This window comes from Lissotriton vulgaris, chromosome 2_1 (assembly GCF_964263255.1).
Source record: "Lissotriton vulgaris chromosome 2_1, aLisVul1.2, whole genome shotgun sequence".
Taxonomy (NCBI): domain Eukaryota; kingdom Metazoa; phylum Chordata; class Amphibia; order Caudata; family Salamandridae; genus Lissotriton; species Lissotriton vulgaris.
The window spans coordinates 829,384,595-829,410,172 of record NC_141687.1 but is presented as its reverse complement, the minus strand read 5'-3'; the positions used below and the strand labels follow the sequence as shown (position 1 = coordinate 829,410,172).

At 48.6% G+C, this 25,578-nt stretch overlaps 1 protein-coding gene across 2 annotated transcripts in view; it reads left to right on the top strand.

Annotated features, from left to right (window-relative positions):
• The window catches only part of MCM3AP (minichromosome maintenance complex component 3 associated protein), a 622,263-nt gene that overhangs the window by 41,097 nt on the left and 555,588 nt on the right, over positions 1–25,578 (top strand). For both annotated transcript variants that reach the window (XM_086956240.1, XM_086956239.1), the window contains exon 4: positions 8,020–8,098. In XM_086956240.1, the coding sequence (XP_086812366.1) occupies positions 8,020–8,098 (79 nt within the window). The remainder of the gene's footprint in view (positions 1–8,019; positions 8,099–25,578) is intronic.

Genomic DNA, 25,578 nt, shown 5'->3' with positions numbered 1-25,578 from the left:
TGTTTTTCAAATATATATATTTTTTTCTTGTGTTCTTGATTGTGCCTTTCTGTTATGAAAGAGGGTTTGGATTCCACTAATCATCCCTGTGATATTTCATAGCATTGATCGTTACCTGAAACACATCTAACTCAAATGCTGCTCAGGAGGTTGCAGGGTGATTGTAGTTCAACTAGCTTTCTGTCTTGAGTTGGCACAATGACAAAGTTCCTAGTGCAAGGGGTTCTAAAAAGTGTTTTTTGTGGGCTATATTCAGAATGATCCAGGAAATGTATCGGCACTGTTCACTTAACCCCTTCCATGCTGATGACGAACCCCAGCCGCCATGCACTACGGTGCTCGTGTGCTGATGACGGCTGGGGTTCGTCACGGCCCGCCCCTGTTCGTGCTGTTTACAGCACACCAGGGGAATCGCGGCCGCATGGAAAGGGTTAATGGATGACATTTTTTTTTTTTTTTTTTTTTTTTTTGGTGTAAAAACTTTTATTGATGTTCATCATCCATTTTACAACAAGACAATTACACAGTAATCATGACAGGAGAAAGGAACAGGATGTCCCGTAGTAATACACAGCTATTTAGCCGACAACCCTCCGGTCCGGCAGCAAAGGATGAGGATGATACGGCAGACCATTAGGAGAGAAGCATCGGAGTCATGAAGTTTTACTTTTTTTTTTTTTTAAAATAGCATTTTTGTTAACTGTTTCATGTATAAAACGTTGAAAAACAAACCAAACAAAGTGGCTCAATAATAGTGCTTAGATGCGAAGCAATATAGAACAAAGACGCTAGTAGAACACACCGACCCCCCACCCAGGCCTAACCCCTCCACCCCCCGCAGAACGTGAGCAGGAGTTCCCATGATATGAGTACAGTATTAGTCTTGCCCCGTGGCAGCCCACAGGTTAGCCAATCATCTCCTCCTCATCTTCCGAGTCTTCGTCTTCAGCCTCCTGAAGCGGGTCGCACAGGTCCCCTCTATATCTATTCCAGGCCTCCCACACCCTGTTCCATTTCCTTGGGTTCGCTCTCACTTTGTAGACAGTTCGTTCAGTTAACATCAGTTTGTCCATATTTTGACACCATAGCGACAAGGTAGGTAACTCAGCCACCCCCCACCTCTGTGCCATATCACGCTTAGCCATCATTGTTCCAATTGTAACCCACTGCTGTTGTCTGAGGTTAAGATCAGTGCCCTCCCAAACATTCAAAAGACAGAGGCGCGGTTCGGGTGTGAGGGAGGTGTCAAGGGCCTGGGAAATCGTGCGCATGACCTGTTGCCAGTATCGGGCAATGAGAGGGCAGCCCCACAACGTGTGCAGTAGTGTGCCATCCTCCCCACATCCTCTAAGACAACGAGGGGAGTCAGCCCTGTGCATTTTGTGTAGGGTGGTCCTCGTGTAATACGTTCTGTGCAGTATTTTCAATTGTATGAGTCTGAACCTTGCGGAAACCCCAGCCTCTCTCGGGGATGCCACAGCAGCGTTCCAGTCCGTCTCATCCATAGCGCCCAACTCATCCTCCCATTTTTCTCGCAGGGTCTGTAGGGGGTCAGAGAGATTGTTCAGCAATTTACGGTAGGTGAGTGAGGTGGCTTTCGTTTGCATGTATTCCGTGAGGAGCCGGTCTTCTAGGGGCGAGGATTCCGGGATTGTGGTTCCCGGCTCCAACACCGCCAGGAGAGCGTGCCTGATTTGGACGTACCTATATGTTTCCGTGGGGCCCAGCTCATATTGTTGTTGAAGTTGCTCGAATGGTATCACCCCAGTGGACGTCCAGAGGTCCCCCACTGTAGAAATGCCTATGTTGTCCCATTGGGTGAACCCTTTGCTGGTCCTCAGGCAGCCCAGCTTTTTAGTGTCCCAAAGCGGGGTAAGCTTCGTAATGACTCCCTTCCACTGTAGCTTGGTGAGTGCCCTGTACCATAGGGTGATCGTGTGTTTAGTGGGGCCAATCAGGTTCTTGAGTAGACTGTGGTTATAGAGGGGGGCCAGAAGACTCTGTGTCCCGAGTTGGGCCCTGTCCGCCATGTACGCCGGGTCAGTGTGTGGTGCATGGATCCATTGGTTAAGTACCTTAAGTTGGGATGCCCAATAATAAAGCTGTACGTTCGGTAGCGCAATGCCACCATCATACCAGCCGCGGTTCAGTTTGAGGTGCGCTATCCTCGGGGGACGCCCACCCCAAAGTAGAGTGGTAACCATCGCGGTAATCTTCTGGAAGTAGGAGGGCGGAATCACGACAGGCGCATTCTCAAAGACATATAGGAGGCGCGGGAGCGCCATCATTTTGAACAGCGCAGCGCGGCCTAAAAGTGTGAGCGGCAGGGACGACCAGTGCCGCACGTCTGCCTTCAAACGGAGGAGGGGGGGCGCCAGATTTCGATTGGTGAAGACGGTCATATCGTTAGTGACATGGATACCCAAATATTTGAAAGAAACATCTGTCACCACCAACGGACAATGTTCCGGGAGGACTGGTCGAGGGCCCTTCAGTACATAAAGGACCGACTTCGTCCAGTTAATTGTGTAACCAGAGGCCGCACCGTGTTTGTCACAAAGCGCCAATAAAATCGGGACACTCAGTTCGGGTGCTGATACGTACACCAGCATATCATCCGCATATAATGATATCCTATCTTCCCAGGTCTCCGTCCACCTGATGCCCTTCAACAGTGGTGTCGTTCTGAGGACGATCGCGAGGGGTTCAAGGACCAACGCGAACAGCAATGGGGAGAGGGGGCAGCCCTGGCGGGTTCCACGCGCCAAAGAGATCGCACGAGAGATATGGCCATTGGTCGCTACGTGAGCTACTGGGCCTGTGTAGAGTAGTCGGATCCAGGATAGGAACTTCGGACCGAAGCCCATCCGGTGCAGGACTGCGAACAGGTACTGCCACTCCACCATGTCGAAGGCCATCCTGGCGTCCAGCGACAAGATGGCTGCTGGCTCTGTCAAGGAGTGTGCACGCGCCAACGCGCCGTGTACTCTACGGAGATTTAATGCTGTACTCCTGTGGGGCATAAAGCCGGATTGGTCCGGGTGGATCAGTTGGCCAAGGTGTGGGGTCAGTCGATTAGCGATCACCTTCGCCAGGATCTTCGCCTCTGCATTGAGTAGCGAGATCGGGCGGTAGGATGCACAACATTCTGGAGGTTTCTCAGGTTTTGGGATAGCTACTATCGTTGCCAGGCGCTGATCCAATGGCAGCGTTCCTGACTCACGACAGTTCTCGAACATGGCCAGTAGCGGTGGGCCCAGTGTGTCGGACATCGTTTGGAACCATTCGATTGGGATCCCGTTTGGGCCCAGCGCTCTGCCCGTATGCAGTGCGCCTATCGCCATACGGAGTTCCTCCACTGTGAGATCCGCTTCCAGCTCGGTTTGCGCCTCCGGCGTTAGCCCCTCCACCTCAATCTCTTGGAGCGCCAGTTCTGCCTGTTCCGGCGTGACCACCACTTCTGGGGTGTAAACTGATTGAAAGTGGTCTGCCAGGAGGTCAACTATCTTGGGAGGGTGCGTGTGAAGCGTCCCCGCGTGGTCTTGCAACTGTAGGATTTGCCTGCCTCCATCCCGTTTTTTGTCCAACCAAGCCAGCAACTTGTTGGCTTTGTCGCCTACATCATAAACTCTGCATGCCGTTGATTCGATCCGCTCTAACACCCTTCGGCGGAGAAAGTCGTCGTGTTTTAGCTGGCAGAGAGTCAGCGCGTGCCTGGTGGCCTCTGACGGTGTGGCCATGTGAGTCGCATTTGCTTGTTCCAATTGCAGTTCCAGTTCGACCATTTCCAGTTTTTGTTTGCGTTTATGGTCGGCTATGGTCGAAATGGCCTGGCCCCTGAGTACCGTCTTGTATGCTTCCCAGAGAACCGTCGGCGAGGACACCGACCCGGAGTTCTCCTGGAAGTAAAGTTTAGTGGCAGTTTTAAGGGATTTTCGGATCGGGGGAGTTTTAAGATAGCTAGGGTAGATGGGAAAGAGACGCATGCGGGCCGTGGTAGAGCAGGACAGTGTAGCGAGCAGGGGAGAGTGATCTGAAATACCCCGTGGTGCGATGTGTACGTTGTCAAAAGTGAGTTTACCGCCCCCCAGTGTGAGGAAATAGTCTATGCGCGACAGGCAAGAATGAGTGGAGGAATAGTATGAATAGTGGCGATCAGTAGGGTGAAGCTGCCTCCAAATGTCTACCAGACCCTGTGCCTCTAAGAAGTCCCTAAATTTCGTTGGGCCAGTAGGAAGGGGGCGAGCCGGGAACCTGTCCATATCCGAATCAGCCAATGCATTGAAATCTCCGCCCACTAACAAATCCCCTTCCGGGAGTTCCAAAAGAAATTTACCCAGGGCCGGAAGTGCCGATGAATGTAGCGCCGGCGGGATGTACGCAGACACCACGTTGACGGGCACGCCCTCCCATTGTCCACACACCGCCGCGAAGCGGCCATGTTGATCTGTTTTTGTGGAGTGGTGAATGAAACGTGACGTTCTTTTTACCCATATCCCCGTTCCCCGGGATCCCGAAGTAAAGTCTGAGTGTATCAGCATGCGATATCCTCGCCTATCCAGGGCTTTGGAGGCAACCCCCACTAAATGTGTCTCTTGGAGGAGGGCGATATCACAGTTCAGTCTCTTAATACATTGTAGGACCAGCCCTCTCTTCACTTTATCACCCAACCCCCGCACATTCCAGGACACAACCCGAAGCGGTGGTACCGCCCCCACCCCAGTGTCATGCGTTACTACAGCAGGTCGCGGGGGATCCGCCATATTGTGGTCAATCGTACAGTTGAGTGCCCTAGAGGGCGGGGCGGAGGCATAACAGATAGGGAAAACCCCAAGCCATTGTAACTAAGCGTGTGAGTGTACCGATACAGTGATCGAGGAGCAGAGGCAATATACCCGGTGTAAGGAGTACGGTCAAGCGTGAACACCAGCAGTTCCAAAACAAGAAGTTGAGCCAAACATTTCAAACTAAATAACCAACACAACCCCCCCATTCCCAACAACCCCACCCTCCCTGCTTCCCTGCTACACGGACTCCAAACTGCCCGCCACCCCAATCTAGCAGAGTGCTTCAACCCGCCCCAAAGAAAACACACAGTTACTTGCTCGTTGGGGGTGAGGAGCGCTCCGGAATCAGCGGCCCCTCATTCCCTCCACGGAGGCCCTCGGCCCAGTGTCCATGACGGTTCCAGCCACAGTACCAAACTTTTTACAGTGCACACACGTGGTCAAGGGTCCACCTCCAGACTCAAAGCAGTTTCGTCGCGTATCGGAGAGCTTCTGCCACTGTTCGTACCCTCGGCCCCTGCAGCGGCGGAATCAGAGTGAGGCGAGCCGGTCTTAGTCCGTCCAGGGCGACGAGAGTGAGAAGCCGGACGCCAGCCGTCCAGCCAGTCTCGCGCAGTGCTTGGGTCATCAAAAAACCATGTCCTGTTTTCCGCCACCACCCGAAGCCTGGCTGGGAAGATCATAGAATATGGGAGTTCCCGTTTCCTAAGTTCTCTTTTAATGTCCAAGAATGTCTTTCGCCGCCTGGCCACTTCCGCCGTGTAATCCGGGAAGAAAGCCACCGTTGAGTTAAGAATTTTCACCGGCGGCGAGACACGTGCCGCCTGCAGGATGATGTCCCGGTCACGGAAGTTAAAAAGTCTCGCTAGGATAGGCCGCGGCGTGACCCCTGGTTTCGGTTGACCACCCGGGACTCTATGGGCTCGCTCCACAGAAAAGAAGGCCGACAGGCCCTTGGGTTGAAGATGGGTCTTAATGAGTTCCTCCACATAGAGATCCGTAGCCCTCACACCTTCTGACTCCGGAACGCCAAGAATGCGTACGTTGTTTCGCCTGGAGCGGCCCTCCTGGTCGTCGAGCTTGTCCTTAAGGTGCTTGTTTTCGGCCATGACCGCTTCCATGGCCGTCTGCAGTTCCGAGACATCCTCCACCAGCGACTTCGTGACGAGCTCCAGAGAGCCTACCTTTTCCGCCATTTTATGAAAGTCAGCGCGGATTAGGGTGATTTCTGTTGAGATGCAGCCCACCTTTGCCTGGACCTGTGTGAGAGCCTTCATGATATCGTCCAGTGTCGCCTTCTTCGGCCCCCCGGACTCGCCTGGTTTCACAGGGGGAGTTTTTCCTTCCGCCGGAGGGGAAGCGGTCCTGTCGTTGGTGAAGCGGTCAATACGAGTCTGGGTTGTGCCGCCTTTCACACCTTTCCCGGCCATCGTTCGGTCACGGAGGGAATACAGTTCGTCGGTCCGGTGGGGTGCCAGGTAGACGGGCAGTTGCCGCGCTGCTCCCGGTGCCGGATGGAAGGACCTCCGTCGTTGAGAGTTAAACTCCTGCACGGTGTGTCGGGCAAAGTATGGTCGGTGGCTTCGGTAGTTTGCGGCCACCCTTCCAATGAGACGTCGCTGGAGAGGACGAGTCGAATGACGCAGGACAGGACCGTTACTGGGCGTGGGGCTCCTGCACCGACCACTTCCTGTCTGCGGCTGCCAGGCAGGCTGCACTTCCGGTCGGACTCAGCTAGCACTTGAGGGCCCGGAGGTGGGCCTAGGCTCCGGTCGATTCAACTTTCGACGATAACTCCGGCATTCAATGCTCGATTATCGTCTGGAGACCTGCCGCCAGTCCCGCCCGGTCCCGGGCGTTCGGTGCCGCCGTTGGAGGTAACAAATAGTCACGGATTATCGTGCGGATAGATGGAGAGGTCGCTTCCCCGCCGGAGCTAGTCCTCTATGCTGCCGCCATGTTCGGCTGCCAGCCACGCCCCCAATGGATGACATTTTATTCTGGAAGTTGAGAATGGAGATGCTTTTGTCCTTCCAAGATGGGTGCCAATTATGCTGCATTTAAGTAGGCTGAATGCAGAGCTGCACTGTAGTGGAGATCAAATTGTTATCATTCTGATTGGTCTGAAAAAGGGTAATTGTGCTTCACTTCCCAGGACTGTGCCTTCAATGGTCCAGATTAGTTGTGAAGCAGGTTTTTAAAAAACTTTTCTGAAGGAAGCATATTAGAAACAGACTGAGTGTCAACATTTGTAGTGTATGGTCTATAATCTCATGAGATTGGATCAAAAGCCAGGCATGTGTGAAGAGTGCAGTCAGGCCTTATAACCAGTATCATTCAGCTTTTCACTTTTAGCACTAAACTTGTATCGGTGGTTGAGGATGTGAAGCCCGTTTGGCCAGCAAGGTGGTTAAGAGCCTAATGACTGGTCTCCGACCCGGCACAGGTCCAGGCTCATTCTATATTGCAGTCCCTGTTACTCACTTTGCCTGAGCTCCTTACTGTCAGGACTTGATACCTATTTAACTCAACATGTTTGGCTTGATACAGTATTTAACTGCTACGCTATTCATTTAATTTACCTATGGTATTGACTTTATGGTGAATAAAAGTCTTAATCTTTTTATAAAGATAGCATTCTCAGTGGCCAGTGCTGATATTGAATCTTCTTTATTTGTTACTTTCATCTAAGCTTCTAAATGTACAACATCTTTCAAAATTAATCAATGACTGTTCAAACCTGCTGCTCCATGAAGCTTAATACTTTAAAAGGGGAATTCAGTGAGCATGTGGAAGTAGCTAATTCTTAGTGATCCAGGGGAAGCGGCTAGCAGAGAACAATTATTACAAGGATTGCCACGTTGTACTGAATTTCCTGATGTTGAGGCTTTTCTGTAGGGGATGTGGTGGAGGCGTGGCTATTTGTTGTAATATGGGAGCCCTTCTGCTGGGGACAATTAGGATGGCCAGATCATGGGTTGAGGTGGAAGTCTGTATTATATTCAGTTCAAGGTATTTGGGAAAGTTCGGAAAACCAATGTCTGACTAATTTAGAGAATCAAACCTTGATTCATATGGAACCACACATGTGAGAAGGACACAGTGCATCAATTAAGAAGGTCGGCAGCATATGAACATTGGGTGTGGCATATAGAGCTCTGTGCATGCAATTTGCCTATTTTGCCCTCTGTGTCTGGAATGGGCATGTACTAACTACAGATTTATTTTCCAGGATGCTGCTGAGCAAGCTAAGCGACAGGAGCAGGGATGGTTCCCAGACATGCATATATTTTTTGTCAGAAAGAAATCAAGTAAGTGTTCATACTGCAAAGGCCTTACAGAAATATTGCTCTGAAGAGGGCATGATAGTCACTGTACAGGCACTGGTGAAAGAGATGCCATATAATCGCTCCTTTCAGCAGGGCATGGTATAAATGTTGCCTTGTTTTAGTACAGTACAAGCCCTGTTTAGAGGTCATAGTCCAAGCACATCTCTGAACACAATGCAACTACTCCTCTAACAAGTGGCAGCATTCACGGTGCAAGCCTTGCTCTCTGAAGATGCTTCTCGGTTTCTAAAATGTCTCATCATGTCTTTTATGCTAACCCTTTTGATTTAAATTCTGTTGGAAATCCATGTATCATCTTTAAAGAGCCAAACCCTCCCTTTGCAATCTTGTTATTAGAAGTACTTCAAAAGATGGGTTGCATTACCGATTCTTGTCACTGGTAATTGGTTTCCACTCCGTAGTAAACCATAGTAGCTCTATTTAACTCTATCAAATGAATTGTTCGGGATCCTGTTCACCATAATGGAGACCATATTTATTTTTGGCCTACTTATCAAGAAGTATTCTGTGTGTAACACTACTGGAGGCCTTGCTGAAGTCCTTGTTTTCCCCCATTCTTTTACTTACCTTAATTTGAATTATTAATTCTCCCAACAAGAACGACCTTATTTTTGGTTGGCATTCTCTAGTTCTGGTGAAACCCACCAATATGTTTTATGTTTTTCCATTCATTTTCACACCTCCACTGCCTCTCGCTTTTGTTGCCACTTCCTTTATCTTTGCATAGCAGTTCAACTTATGCTCTTCTCTACTTATTAAGCACCACATCTCTGTCCTTCCAGCAAATGCACAGGGTTGTTGATTTGCTGCTGCTTTCCTTTCTGCATTCTTCAGTGTATCTCCTTTGGCCCTCTTTCCGTCTCTGTCTTTAATTTGATTAATTTTTAAACTGCCTTTCTCCTCCATAAACAGAGTTTCTCTTCTTTAATTAAACATTGTACATACAAATTTGTTTTATGCTATGAGTAGTTCACAAACCACAAAGTAATTTTGGAACGAAGGTCTTCTGCATTGCTTGGTGAAGCTGTTCTGTGCTTGCTGGTACATTCCTGATCAGCTATGTATGTTTTTCACATGGTATGATCTTTGATATATATCTATGACACGCTGGCCGAGATCAAGTATTGTGGGGGTTGGAGTGGAGCGATACCCAAAGTGTAGATGGCGCATACTCCTTTAACAACCCAGACTATGTGGCGACTGGCAGTCTGATTAGTTATGCGGATACGTCTATTGACCTTTGTATCTTTGGGGTGATTGCCTATTGTGTCACCATATAAAGATTTTTTTTGTGTCGGTTATTGGGCTCCTTAACCTTCGTTATATGGAGGACATGTATGAAGAATGCTTATGGTATACGTGGGTTGTGTGCTCCCGAGATCTGACGCTGGAGTCAGAGAGTGTTCAGGAGTGGTGAATACACACACAATAGTCACATCCCAAGGTCAAGGCAGACTTTGGGCAGGCTTCAAAGCCAAGGAATAGTAATGATCTACGTTAATTCTTCAGTGTGGTTTTTTTTTTGTCCTCATTCATAATAAGCAGATTGTCCTTAAATGGATATAGGCTCCTTCCTAGTTCCCTCAGAGGGAGGCCACGATCTTGCTTGTATTCTTGCCACCTCCAGGGTTCCCAGAATAGCCAACCGCAAGATAATTGGTTAGAGGAGTATTGAGTTTAAATCCATATGTCCCAAATTCGACCTTCGTCCCATAATCTTGCTTATTTAATAATCATTGGACTTTATTGAGATGATATGTTGTCATACTTATTAAGCCAATCGTCCCAGGCCACCCAAAATCTAGTTCTTTTAACTGAGGCAACTCAATCAAATACTGGAGGATTAAAATAAATAGCAACGAAGATTGGAGTTTAAAGAGCTTACTAGTTGTACTTTCCTCTAAGAAACCTAAAAAAATAACCAAAACCCGGGCTTACCTCAATTTCTTGGCTCAAAACCTCTGACAAGGTCTTACCTACATTATCCCAGAAGCCCTGAATCCTAGAACACTGCCGAACATCCACATTTTCCAGTCCACACTTCAAACAGGGCTTCACACCTTCACCTTCGCCAATCTCTTGGGGGTCCAGTTTACCCTGTGGAGTGTAAACAAATGAGTTCTTCTAAGTTGAGCAGCTTTAACAACACTCCATGAAGTGTGCATCGAGACCTGCCATAGAGATGCTATATCGATCAAAGGCAGGTCTCTTCTCCAGGGCTCCTCCATCAGTGTTTACTAACAACCAGTACCATTTGGAGACTTCTTTACATTGGTATAGCGGACCCAAGAGGATGTTTTCATGTTCATGTTCATCATCCCCATCTCCTTCCATTCTGATCTTTGCGGCCCAACTACACAGCGGGTAGAATTTGAATCTGGATAACCTCTTATTTGAGGTGTTGTTCAAGTAAGGTAATCATTTATTGTTTTCTCAGCAATTGGCCTCATTTCTTAATGCCTTCTTCCAATAATGGGGTTGACAAACTATCCTTAAGACACAAAGGCGTACCAGAAGAGGTCCAAATAGGGGCGCCAGCACGGTAGTATGGGATCTTAAGAGTTTTTCTGACCTAGTACCAAATCTCACAGGCTGATCTCCGTATCTTCAGTTTGATTTTCTGAAAAATTTGGGGTGGCCGAACTTAAAAAGAAACCCATTTCCACACAGGGGACTATTTCTGGACATAGCCTGAAGGAAAGGGGGAAAACAAAAGGAATCAAACCGGAGAGATCTTATTTTTTTAATTGTAAGGCTAAACAATAGTAGAGACAATCAGGACTTGCTATACCCCTATCTAGCTTAGTGTTACACAATTTCCTCCAAGAGGAAGGACTATCATTACAATTGGATTTAGGTTTGACCGATTTGTAGCCATCTTGGATTGTTTTTTTTTTTCTTCTCATATTTGCCTTGGAATCACTATAGTTTTCCTCCACCTGGGCTGAACAGTTTCCTTCCTATCTAGCTGACGCGACTGACTCCTCGATTGGTGAACTCTATGGAGGCCAAGACAACCAGCCCGACCGAAGTATCACTCTCTCAAGTGGGCCACAGTGCCTATAAGATCACCTATCCCCTTAACCTCTCTAAAAATGCATCAACAAAATTCAAACATAACTTAATCAAAAGAAACCCGGAGACACTTATTTCAGATACTTATTTCATCATTTCTAATGGCGACATCATGTCTGACCTAATCTTCGTCACGAACAAAAGGGCCCAATGGAGGAAATCTCTCCTATCCTTCTTTCAGTGCAAACAAATAAAGAAAACTCCCCATGGTTTTAGTCTTTCCACTAATTCCTCTCCTATTTACAAAATAGATCTCACCATTAGTATCTACAACAATGGGATCGTTCTCATTCAAGCTTCCAATCGAAACCCAGAGCAATTTGAAAAGCTCTTTCTGAAGATCAAAGGTTCTATGGTAAACCACTCCTCTTCTGTTCGACATGACCTAGATCTAACCACCTCAAGCACCTTACAAAGCGATGCCCTCATTTCCTCCTCAGATTTACCTCCCCTTCACCCAATTCCCCTCCCTTGCCCTGGCCGATCGCTGTTTTGCCTGAACCACATAATACGACGCCATTAACTCTATCACCACTACCTATACCCGGGCCATTACTTTCAAGAACACCGCTCAGAATCATTGAACAACCTACTACGCGGGACTCTCCTACTAACGTCTCTGACCTCTCTATCACACTGACACCCTCTCCAGATCTTCACACCCAATCTACATACCGGTCAAGGCTTTCTGGAACTCCACTCACACCCAATGACCAACCCTCTTCACTGGATTACCCCTTTGCCGGCGCAGATCTATCTAACACACCTAGACTCCCTCCCCCCTCTCCGGATCTCCACACTCAATTCCCGCCCCTTTCCCACCACCCAGACATGCTGGCACGATTGGACTTTATCTCCCAACTGCACCTGCTCGCCAACAAATTCTACGTTTTTAAAGCCCTGTCACTTGAATATCTCCCCTTCCTAAGTCCACTCCTCTCTCATCCACACTGGCCTAGTACCTCCGCCAGTGTCACAGATAAAGCTCCTCATGACCATCCCTGCTCCCCTTTTATTGTCCCTCTTCATAACACAGCTTCTCTCCTCAGATGCTCGTTGACCGGGCCTGCGCCTAATGAAACTGATAGCCTACTCAAACCATTTTCTTCAAACACGGACACCAACTCGAGTACAAAGGGAATAATTCAAACCATTCACTCTAACCCAAACCGAGAACCCCACCACAACCGCAGAGTCCTAAATAATGACAACCTCAGGAGAGTGAACATCAATCAGCCTTCTCCCCCCCATACTCCAGCTATGCTCAAATGCTTACTACTCAACTGCAGGTCTGCCAACAAACATGCCTCTGAGATCTTCGACCTCATACAACATAAAGAGATAGCGATTATTATCCTCACAGAAACCTGGCTCACTCCCTCATCCACTCTGATTCTAGACCTCTTGGTGCCCCCCTCCCATGACATAATTCGTCTGGACAGAGATACGAAATTGGGAGGTGGCCTAGCCTGTATACATCAAAATACACTTGCGATCTCCCACTCAGAGTCCTCTTCCCCATTAACCTGCGAATACCTTTGCCTCAACATTTTCAGTAACAAGCAGATGGTTTGTAAGCTTCATATATTCTATCACCCTCCGGGCGACAACCTACCATTCTTTGAACAATTAATGGAAATCATAGCTGACAATGTGGATTCAGTGCAGCCCCACATCTACCTGGGAGACTTTAACCTTCAATGGTCAAACCCTAATGTCCAAGCTGAGGCATGCCTCAATTCCTTCTTGAAGGATCACGATTTGGTTCAACATTGTGACCACCCTACCAACAATGAAGGGGAAACTCTTGACCTCATCATCTCCAAAAGACATTCTATCACTTTGGACTCCATCATACCCTGCGATCGGTCGGACCATCACGTCATTTCCTTCAATATCAACTTGGAGGTTTCTCAGAGTAATTCTCAAACTACTAAACCAAAGATCTGGAACCAAGACCTCAGAGACATCGACACAGTCGACCGAGCAACCCCGCTGTTGGCGTGCCCTCTCTCCGCAAAGAGACTTAGTTGAAGTACATGCACTTACAGACTTCTATAATTCTTCTATTTCTAGCATCAGGGACGATATTGCCCCACTCCAACAAAAAAATGCACCCTCAAAAATATCTTAACCTTGGTTCAATAGCAACCTAAATTCGGAACGTCGCAATCTAAGGGCCTTAGAGCGTTCCAGGAGATCCACTTCTTCAGTGGACCATCTAAAAAACCTCAGATCAGCTAGACGCTCTTATAACAAACAAATCAAGACGGCCAAGGCGGAATATTTCCGATCCCAGTTTTACCAAGCAACCCATGAAACTGTTCGAACTGATTAAACAACAATCTGTCATAGCCCCCAACCGATCAGCCTCGGATGTCAATCCTACCTCTTGTTTTGACTTGGCGGACTTTTTTACTGAGAAAACCAGACTTATTAACATCCATCTAGAAATCAGGAGGTCTCTATTAACATCCAATGGCCCGGCACCCTCCCAGGTCACACCAGACAAGTTGCTACACTTAGCAGCGGTATCAAGCATAGCGCTTCTTGGGACACCTTTACCATCCTAAACGAAAATAAAATCAATAAGATTCTTCGAAGTATCAACCCATCTAATCACTTCAGTGACCCTTTATCACCTACCATCTTCAAAACAATTAAAGATTCTATCTCCCCCATCTGCACAAAGATCGTCAATGCTTCTCTCTCACAGGGTACGATCCCAGACTGCCTTAAAGAGGCCCAGTTAACACCTATTTTACAAAAACCTACAGCAGACAGTATGGATTTTAACAACTTCCTCCCCATCTCCAGCATCCCCCCCACTAGCCAAACTCTTGGAAAAATGCGTCCAGTCGCAATTATGTGCGCACATCAAAAATTTCCATCTCCTGGACCAACACCAATCGGGATCTCGTAGTGGGCACTGCACTGAATCGTCTCTCACTCACGTCATGGATGACATCCTAATAATGCTCGACAGAAATGAATCTTGCCTCCTTATCCTACTCAACCTTTCCTCAGCTTTTGACACTGTCAATCACGACTACCTCCTAGTTATTCTGGAGCAAAGGATGGGCCTCTCTGGGCAGGTGCTGCAATGGTTCTCGTCCTTCCTCCAGCATAGATCACTGAGTTAAGGTGAACCATTCTTTCTCCCAGCTACCCCCCGTCACCATGGGGGTTCCCCAAGGATCCTCCTTATCTCCCATTCTATTCAATTTGTTTCTGGAATAATTAGCTAAAGTACTAAAATCCATGGGCATTCGCTTCTATATGTATGCAGACGACACCCAACTCTACCTGAAAATCTCCTCCCCAGACAACATCACTTCATGAACTCCACCCTACTGACTACCCAAAATTGGCTAACTGAGAACCACCTTCTGCTAAACACCTCCAAAACAGAATTCCTCCTCATCTCTCCCCCGAAACACACTGCTAATATTGACCTCCGGATGAACCAACTCCCAGCATTCAACTGCCCCCCCCCCCATTATTGACTCAGCTAAATCTCTAGGAATTACACTGGACAAACATCTGAATATGAAGATCCATATCGGCAACGTAAGCAAGGGAGCTAACCATCTTCTGAGAACACTCAGGAATCTTAAACCTTTCCTAACTCAAGCCGATTTCAAGCAGGTGGTCCAAACGCTTGTTCTACCGAGGCATGACTATGGCAGTGCTAAGCTATGCGACCTCCCCAAATACACTTTGGCTCCTGTAAAAGGCATCATTGAACGCTGCGGCCAGACTGATTACGGGCACCAGGTGAAATGCCCACATCTCCCCGGTCCTAAAATCTCTAAACTGGCTGCCCTACGAAGCTAGAATTCAACTAAAGATGGCATGCTTATCGCAAAATGCCCTCCACTTCAAAACCCCCAATTACCTGCCACAAAAGCTAATTCTATCCAGAGGGGGCAGACCGTCGAGGAGTGCTAACTCATTTCTGCTGAAACCCCAGATCTTCCGCAAAAAGAGAACAGGTCAACAAGCCTTCTCGGGCTCGGCTCCATAATTTTGCAACTCTCTTCCACCGGAAATCCGGAGAATCTCCTCCAAGGTTGCTTTCAAATTGGAAGCAAAAAGAGTCCTCATGAACAAGTTCTTACCTTCATAAGAGGAGCGATTTTAAGCTCTTAGCGCATCGCTCACACTAAAAGAAAATTAGTATCATTCTGATACTTTACTGTTGTATTGGCTCTTCTTTGTCGTTATGTGTCAATGCCTAACACATTAGACTCCTAGCCAAGGTCTATTTTAGTTTTTTTATGTGCACAACTATTGTATTGCTTATGTATATTCCCTATTTGACCCTCATACTGTTATGTTACCTCATTCCCTCAATTGTAAAGTGCTCTGATATCCTTCGGGATTAAGTTTGCGCTATATAAAACTTTATAAATAAATGAATAAATAAGAGATCCTCACCCCTTTATTAGCCCAGAGAAAGCTAGATATGTCACTCTGTAAAGATGTTAAAAAGTAATAGTTGAAGGATAAAGGGATCGCATAAAAAATAAAAGTAAATTTTGGCAGGATAGACATTTTAACCAAATTGGAGCGGCCCAAGATAGAAAGTGGAAGGCTATTTCAAGATCTTAATAGTGTTCCTGCCTCTTTTATTTTTGATTCAAGATTTATCTGGGCTAACCTAATGATGTCATGTGATATCTGTACATCCAAGTATCTAATTTGTTGTTTAACCAGTGGGGAGTTTGTCTGTAAATTTCAGGACATAATTTCGGTTTTCTGGGGGTTGATAAAGTAACCTGAAACCTCCCCAAACGCCATCAACAACTGCTCTAAACGCAGTAGGATACTGGGACTCTCCCTCGTAAAGCTCATCAAATCATCAGCATAAAGGGCTAGTTTTTTTTTCCCACCCATCCCATTCAAACGGAGCGAAGATCTGACTGACCCTAATACTACATGCCAAGGGTTCGATATACAAGTCAAAGACCAACTGGGAAAGTGGACAGCCCTGTCTAGTTCCCCGCTCCAATTTGATTGACCTGGTTAAATTCCCATTAACCACTATCCTCGCTGTGGGAGTTTTATAGATAATAGCACATTTTCCCCCTACACCATTAATGTGAATCATATGATGTAAAAAAGGGAAGTGCACCTTGTCAAATGCTTCAGCTGCGTCAAACACAAAGATGGTAAGAGGCAGCTTTTCTGAGCTTTTCAGCTGTTCTGAGGAGGCAATGTCAATAGCGCCATTTAATCTCCCAGTTAGAATTTGTGCGTAGATCTTGTAGTCCCAGTTCAGCAGAGAGATTGGCCTATAAGACTCACAATCTTTAGGATCGGTGCTTGGCTTTAAGATTAAGCTGATAGCAGCTTCATCCCATGATTTAGGAATTGAGCGTCCATCAGAAAAAATACAGTTTAACAGCCTCACCAGAACCAGAGCAAATTCGTCAGCAAGCGAGATGTAAAGCTTATTGGGAGTTCCGTCTAACCCAGCTGCACTACCTCTTTTTCGACGTTTCATGGTGGTCTCTAATTATTCTAAAGTAATGCTTTGATTTGGCCCTAAGGCTTGCTCTACCGTCAATGATGGTATTGTTGGAGGCGCTAGGGGGCGCACAGCGAGATGGCTGCCTGAGCTGCAGCTCCGCCGGGCGATCGGTAACTTTGGTGGATCTCGCCGGTTTCGCCCCGGCCGCCGACTACCCGAGCACCTCAGCGGATGGGGGAAATGCTGTAGCACTAAATGCGGTGGAGAAAGGCCCCCGGCGGACATGGATTGCTCCTTAATTCGACGGTGAAAACAGCGGAATGTCCGAGTGCCTGACAAGATGGCCGCCGCTGGGGGACATAGACACAGCGACGATGGAGCAGGCAGACATCGATCGTCCATCCATGCTCACCGCAGCATTTCGAAGGTAGGGTCTTGAGGTCTGGCCCCTCCGCTGCCGCTGCACTATCCTTTGTCGCGCTGCAGAGCACCAGGGACCCCCGTAATAGCGCCGAAGCAAATGCCTGACAAGATGGCGGCCGCCTCTAAGAAAACGCGGGCATAGCCGACCCCTCACCGGACCCAGGGACTGTGCCAAGACCTTGATGGCGGTCCGGTGCAACAGAGGAGGTGACTGCAATCTGCAAAGTACCCAGCGTGGATGGCGGAACTGACCGCAGGCACAGGAGGTGGCATGTACACACGCCTGCCGGATGAATAGCGATGGCTGGTGGCAACGCGCGTTGAGGGTGGCGGACAGTCTGCGCTCGTCTGTGCTGCCTGCTGCACTACGGGAGCTCGCCCTTGCTCCAGGAACCTGTCGACATCGCTGCCCTGCCCCTTCAGCCCACGAGAGCACGGTGCTTTTCTTCTATGGCGCCCAGGTCAGTGGCTGACAGAGTAGCGAGGGCTGACTAGCGACCACGTGCGTGGCTGCCCCTCTCGGCTCGGCGCACACAGACCCCGGCATTGCTGGTCCACCAAGGCGGAAGCGGAGGGTTGCAGCCTGTCATGCATCTGTGCCTGCGGGGAAGGCATACCTACTGCGATGGCTGACTAGAGGTACCGCATGCGGAGGGAGAGTGAAGTGCCTACTGCGATTACACGCCACCTGGGGGGTCGGTAAGGCCCGAGAACTCATCCACACAGCGAGCTACCGCACCAGATCGCACATTCTGCGCGGCTGAGTGGCCACTGGCCGACTGCGTTAAGGGGGTTTGCTGGACAGCGGAGCAATCAGCGATCAGCCGGCGTTCGGCCAAATCACCTCACACTCAGGAGAGTGTCACCTTCACCCTTTACGTAAAGCGGTGGGTCGATCTTTTCAACGGCGAGCATCCCACGGTTGGGGATCACCACGGCGACAGCGACCAGAATTACGAGGGCATCGGGGCCCACGTGCAGGAAGACAGTTTCCCCGCCCGCCATCATGGGCAAGCCGGACAAACACCAACAGAAGCTGTCCTTTGAGGCCAAAAAAACGCAGAAGTCCACTGACGAGGTGGTGGAGGATGAGGCAGGGCCTGCGCCCAATAACAACATAGAAAAGATCCTACTGGCGATTCAATCGAACCTGCAGGACATTAATGGCAAGCTGGATAACTTAACTTGCAGAATGGACAGCATGGCGGCGCGGCAGGAAAAGCATGGCGAGCGACTGGATGAGGCCGAAACACGCATCTCCGCGGTCTAAGATGAGGCGCGAGCCTCCACCTCAAAATGCGCGGATATGGAACGGCTCCTGGAGGTGATCAGGGCGAAGGAGGAGGATTTGGAGGCGCGCTCGAGGCGCAACAACGTACGGATCGCGGGCCTGCCGGAGTCCACCAACACAGGACGAATGGAGACCTACGTGGAAACGCTATGCAAAGACCTGTTCGGGGCTGAGGCCCTATCGCCCCTATTCATCGTGGAGCGTGCACATAGATCGCTGGCCCCGAAACCACCACCCGGCGCCACGCCAAGACCGATTGTAGCGCGAATCCTCAACTACCGCGACAGGGACACGATCCTTCGACTAGCGCGAGAAAAAGGGAAGATCCAGCATCAAGGGAACTCCTTGGAATTTTATCCTGACCACACAGTTGCGGTCCAGCAGGCCCGGAAAGAATACACCGCAGTGAAGGCCAAATTGCGTGATTTGAACATTGTGTATTCCATGATGTATCCGGCGCGCCTAAGGGTGGTATGGAAAGAGAAGGCGACTGTACTGACGTCACCGAAGGCAGCACAAGAATTTGTCAAGAAGGTGCAACGGGAGATGAGGGACAACTCGCAAAATGAACAACGCCGTGACTCGGACTAAAGGCATGGGGTTGATTCTTGGTCTGCCACTGGTGAGTTTATTGTTCTGTCCAAAAGCATGCGTTTTAGCATGGACACTGTTGTCCACACTTGGCTGGCCTGCATGATCCTGTTCTCCTGTGTGAACGATTGTGGTGTTGGTACAACATAAACTGCGTGCTTGGATGGAGAGGGCCTACTGGAGCTCGGAGACTGCTGTTCGATAATGCGGAATACTGCTAACTTAGGTTAGTGCACTCTTGATGGCACAGTATTGGCCAACACTGACGAGCGATACTGGTACCATATGGCGTTTACTCTATGCAGGCTAGTTCACGTATAGCGGACAACTGCCCCTTGTGTGATGTACTCTGCTCACTATGCGCTAGCTTTGGGACACCTCAATCACCAACTGCCAGCGGTCTCCGATGCAATATGTGTGGCGATCAGCACAAGTGGGAGGCGAAGGGTTCTGTTCTTTGCTGTTTAAATGATGTAACTGCAATGGGGTCGCACTGTTCCAGGCATGTTGCTCAACCAGTGGCTCTGTTGATGGTTATTCGGGGGGTGGGGGAGGGGGGGGCGGCGAGTATTCACCTAAACTGCGTTTCATATAGCTTCTTTAGCATCGCCCACACCTGTACACCGGGTGGAGAGTTGTGCCCCTGGCGGACCTCTATGAGGGTATAACCCAGTAAGAGTTTGGTTCTGGGCACTGTATTTATGGTTGTGAAAGTTACAGATTGGTGCACTGGATGGGAATGGCTTCGGCAGGTTGGGGTTGCTGGAGTGGGTGGGTTCAGGGGGGGCGGGTTGTTTGGATGTACTGTTAGACCGACAGAGTATGAAGTGTCTTTTCGTGCTGGTTCCCCGTTAGTCCTGGCTACTGCTGTGCCAAATGGGACTCCTAAAGGGGAGGAACTGGCAATATCTATGCAATTGATTGGAAGTATGCGGTCATGCCTTATGTCACTCAAATTTGATGGGGACCAGGGAGTCGGGTAGACGCAGCTTAAACGTTCTCACATGGAACATTAGAGGTTTCTCACAGCCACGTAAAATACGGCAGATATTTGCCAGCCTGACAAGGTGGAATGTGGACATAGCATTCCTACAGGAATCTCACCTGGCCCCGCACTCACACGCACAGCTGGGGTCAAGGTGGGCAGAAGAGGTTTACAGGGCCTCGTACTCTTCTTACTCTAGAGGGGTGATCATTTTGGTAAAACGGGGGGTGGGATTCGAGACTAGCACTGTAACACAGGACCCATCAGGTAGATTTTTGCTGGTATCCGGTACACTGAGAGGACAGAAAGTGACGTTGTTGAATGTGTATGGTCCTAACACAGACGCCCCGGACTTCTTCCGGGAGGTGTGGGGACACTTGCAGAAGCACAATAGCACGCACATATTATGTGGAGGTGATTGGAACGTGACCCTACGTGACGGTTTGGACCGATCAGCTAACTCCGTAGAACAACACAAACAGTCACGCATACTGGTGGGCCACATGATGAAAGACTTGGGTTTGGAGGATCTTTGGAGGTTGAGGAACACTGACGCATCTGGGGCCACGCACGTTACGGCTTCCCACAACAGCTGGTCCAGGCTGGATTACTGGCTGGGCACCAAAGACCTGGCGCTATGGGTGCGGCACCTGCAGGTGCTCCCTCGCACACTTTCAGACCACAATCCCGTCCTCTTGCAATTAGACATTCCAAGATACACACCCCCTCCCTTCCAATGGCGCTTTAACTCGCGTGCTCTAAATGACGCGGTTTACGCAGACACGATCAAAAAGGCGATTAAGGATTACTTTGACCTTAATGCCCCATCGACTGAAGACCCTTGCGTCCTCTGGGAGGCATTCAAGGCCACGAAAAGAGGGGTCTGTATTAGCACCACAGCGGGGGTTTTGAAGGATATTAGAGCCCAGATACGCAGATGCGAGCAGCAGATGAGAGACCTGGAATCCCTATATGAGTCCACTCAGGATGTCCTACACCTAGCTAAACTCCGGGAAGTACACACAGAGCACGCAGACTTTCTCGACTCCGAAATGAAATATCTGAACCGTACGCATGTGGCTAGAGCCTTTGGGGAAGGAGGTAGACCGGGGGCTTTTTTAGCTCGGAAAATATGTACAGGTCGCGGTCCTACTGCGATACTTAGGGTGAAGAACGGGGAGGGAGACACACAGACCCATGCTGCAGACATACTGCAATGCTTTGTTAATTCTTTTGGGTCCCTCTACAAGTCCCAGCCCACTGCTCCGGCTGCTGACACCTATGAATACCTGCACGATGTGGCGATCGGATGGCTGTCAGATGCGCATCGGGAATACTTAGCAAGGCCTATCACGGCGGATGAGGTAACTGAGATCATAGGCTCACTTCCGAATGGCAAGGCGCCTGGCCCGGATGGGTTTACCTCGGAATTTTACAAACAATATGCAGACGTCCTAGCGCCACACTTAGTGGAGATGTATGGCACCTCCTTTGAGAAAGCGGTGCTCCCCCCCACACTACGCGAAGCCATGATTATCGCTCTCCTGAAACCATCTAAAAATCCGGAGGAGTGCGACTCGTACCGGCCGCTGTCATTAATAAACGTGGATTCGAAAATTCTTGCGAAGCTTATAGCCAAGCGGCTGTCACCACTGATGACCAGTTTGGTCCTGCCGGACCAATCTGGCTTTGTGCCCTCAAGATCAACAGCACATAACACCAGGACTCTATTTGCACTCTCGCACTACCTTCAACCTTCGGTCAAAGCAGTAGCGGTCATGCTAGACGCGGCAAAAGCGTTTGACTCCATTGAATGGCGGTATATGGTTACTGTCCTCAATTGAATGGGGTTTCCTAAGCGATTTGTGCAATGGGTCTCCCTGCTTTACGCGCAACCACGTGCCAGGGTCAGAATCAATGGATACGTTTCGGATCAATTTGCAATTGAGCGAGGGACGAGGCAAGGCTGCCCGCTCTCGCCTTTATTATTCGCGTTAGCACTGGAACCCCTGGCATGTCTGATACAGCAGAACTACAAGGATTCGGCACTGCACTTCATAGCCAGGCCGCTTCACATATCATTGTATGCGGACGACATGTTACTGTATGTCCGTGACCCTGAGACTCACTTGAACGCCCTACTCCGGGAATACATCAGATTCGGGGGGCACTCGGGTCTGACCATAAAGTGGTCCAAATCCTCTATAATACCCCTCACTGACACCACTTCCCCCTTTGTAGTGGATTTTCCGCTAGAGTGGCAACAGGACCCGGTCAGGTACCTAGGGGTCATGTACCATAGAGATCCGGATGAGGTGCTTAGGGCGAACTACGGTGTGGTACTCTCGAAGCTGGAGGACCGTATAAAACGCTGGATACATCTGCCCCTTTCGCTAGCCGACAGGATAGCGGTTGTTAAAATGAACATACTGCCCAAGCTACTATACCTGTTTAATAACATTCCGATCACACCACCGCAGGCTATATTCCGTCAAATAAACTCCCTGGTGAGGACCTTGATTTGGGCGGGTAAACAGGCCCGTGTGGATCTGCGGACTCTTACACTTCCACTTGCGCGGGGCGGCTTCGGGGTACCTGATTTCCTCCTATACTACCTATGCGCGCAGGCTCAATATGCGGCGTATTGGTACCATGCAGTTCCATACCTCACTCACACCGCTATAGAGGAGAGCGATGCACACCCTGTTCCCCTCACAGCAATAATCTCACACACCCGCCCCCCGCTACATGCTAGGGATATCAACACAGTGGACACTACGGTTAAAGCCTGGCATAGACTGGGGCACCTGGCACACAAGACCCCACTATATGCACCGGCCATGATGCTACACCACCATCAGGAGCTCTCAGTAACTGGGGAAAGCGTCGGAATGTCCCTACTGACCAGAGCCGGTATTGATAGGATGGGGGACGTGTTTCAGGGAGGCGAATTCGTAGGCCTCGACAAACTGGGTTATGTTCACAACCAAACATCCATGTTTCGCTTCACATATTTCAGACTCACTAGAGCCCTGAGGGAGCATTACCCTACGTTCCCTTCGGAGCCAGAATGCCTTGCACCACTGCAACTATTGATCACAACTAACGATTTATCACACCTGGTGTCTAGGCTTTATTCAGCTGCACAATCAGAACTAGATGGGCATGAATTGAAGGCAAAGGGGCGGTGGGATGCACTACTCGACACACCATTGTCTGATGAAGAATGGGCTAGCGCCTGCGCCCTGACACAGATACTTACACCCAACGGTAATCTGAGGATAATTCACTTTAAATTCCTTCACCAAATTTATTACACACCAGCAAAACTGCTAAAATTCGGGTTTCAGGAGGAGGACAGATGTAAAAGGTGTAACCAGGAGGGTGCGGACTTTGCACATTTGGCGTGGGACTGCGCCAAGGTAGAGAGTTACTGGGTGGAGGTAACTACCACATTGTCTGTTATGCTGGAGGAGGAGGTACACTGTACACCCAAAGTCTGCTTGCTGGGGATAGTACCACAGTTCAGGGCTTTGAAGCGGAAGTTCTGTGCGGTAGCATTATTATTAGCTAAGAGACAAGTGGCACAATGCTGGCACAGTCGTAAAGTGCCGAAGTTAAAAACATGGTTGCATGACATGTCCACCTGGCACGACAAACTACAAACTTATGAAGAGTTGTTACCAGCAAAGACGAGACCAAAAAATATGTGGGTTTATTTAGAGGATTATCTTGCTTCCCTACAGGATGATGAGGAACTTCATCCCTTGGACTGAATGGGTTGGACGGCTGAATGGGTAATCACGGGGCAGGTGCAGGATGACGGCGGGAAGAGGGGGGACCTATGAATGCCACCACAACTGCCATGTAGCACGATGAGGTTACACTGAACGGTCTGAGTTGGGGTATGTTGTTATATTGTTCTTGTTATCAAAAGAGAAAATGTGAGACTCAGTTCTATTACCAGCTATTAACCATACATACGATACACTACAGTATTCTGCGTCATATGTAACATTCACTCACAATGTTGGTTAATGGTATTAACGTAGCGAGCAGGCCCCAGGGTTGTAGGCTCATGCTGTGTTAACTGCTTTGTTTTCAATAAAGGTCTTACGCAAAAAAAAAAAATAAAAAAAAAAATGATATTGTTATGCGATCAGTATACTCTTTTTTTATCTGGGTGTCCGACACTACATGGTCCTCTGTATATAAATCTTGGGAAAAGGACTCAGAGGCTGATTCTATTTGAGAGTTCTCTGTCCAGACCTTCCCTGATTCGATGTCAACGATTTCTTTGATTACATTCCTGGTCTGATTAATGAGAGACTTCCAAGTAGGAGCTTCCTGCATCCTTCTCCATATTCATAATTAGCTAGTTTACAAGCCTACCATCATTTATTTATGATGCTATCTAGGAAATCAGCTAGGGCCTGTCTTTTAGCTATAACCTTTAGTCTGATCCCTCTGCTCCCCGTCACATTGTTAGCTAAGTTCCCCCATAGCGGCTGAATTTGAATTTGAATTTGTTTATTGCACAGTTAATAAAAACTCACAATTTTACACAAAGATTAAAATAAATTTAAAAGTCTTTTGACTATGTAAAACTTTTCCTAGCGAAAAGGATGTTGCACATAAATAAAGTCTCGAAGAGTGTGATCGGTTAAGTGGATCGTCCTGTTGATCGCTGCTATTGTTAGTTGTAGTTCTTGTAGTTATTAAGTAATTGCAGGATCTATGTTCCCCTGGTTTAATTAATTTTCGCTCAGCAGTCTTAATACTTTTATTAAGGGGTCGTATGAGAAGGTTACCTTTGTCCCAGTGCGGTTGGTTTTTCGCGTCCTTGTTCTGTTTCATTTAATTTTTTGGCCACTATTTCGAAATATTTAACTGTTCTACAGTTTAACTGGGTTTCGTTGGGGTCGAAGCAGAGCATTACTGCTTGCCTACATGATCTTACACCCTTCTGGTTCCATAGGGGCCGGAGCATTGACCGCCTTATATCCTCAAAAGCTTTACAGATGCATATAATATGGATAAGGTCCTCCGTTGCGGATTGGCAAAGGCGACATGTGTTGGACGGATCGGGCCTTTTCCAAGGTTCCAGGTGATGTGCTATGGGTATGTTGCCTAGGCGCATGTTTAAGAACTTGCTTTTTATTTTTTGTGTAAGGCCCCTTAATAGATATTCTTGTGGCTTGATGGCTCCATAGCCTTCGAGCACTACCCATCCGTGAGCTCTCCTGGTCAGGGTGGCTCTATCCTCGAGTGAGGAGACCAGTTTTGTGACCTTTGTCACCGTTTTCTTAAAGGTCCCGAAGTCCGTACTTGTTTCCCAGAGCTTATTTAATCCTAGGCTCTCCAATGAGTTTATTAAGTAGGCCCTTGCTGGGGAGATTTCTTTGGCGTGAAGCTCGGTCCATAGGTTCGCATTTAGCGATCCCTGCTCCGATTCTTTGATTTTGCGCCAACTTTTTACATATTGTCCTTTCCTCTCCACCGATTGTTTCAATAATCCGAATTCAAGACGAATTTGGGCAGGCGAGGAGTTTTTTGGGAGATGGAAAATTGCCCTATATGCATGACTGATGGTTTTGTCC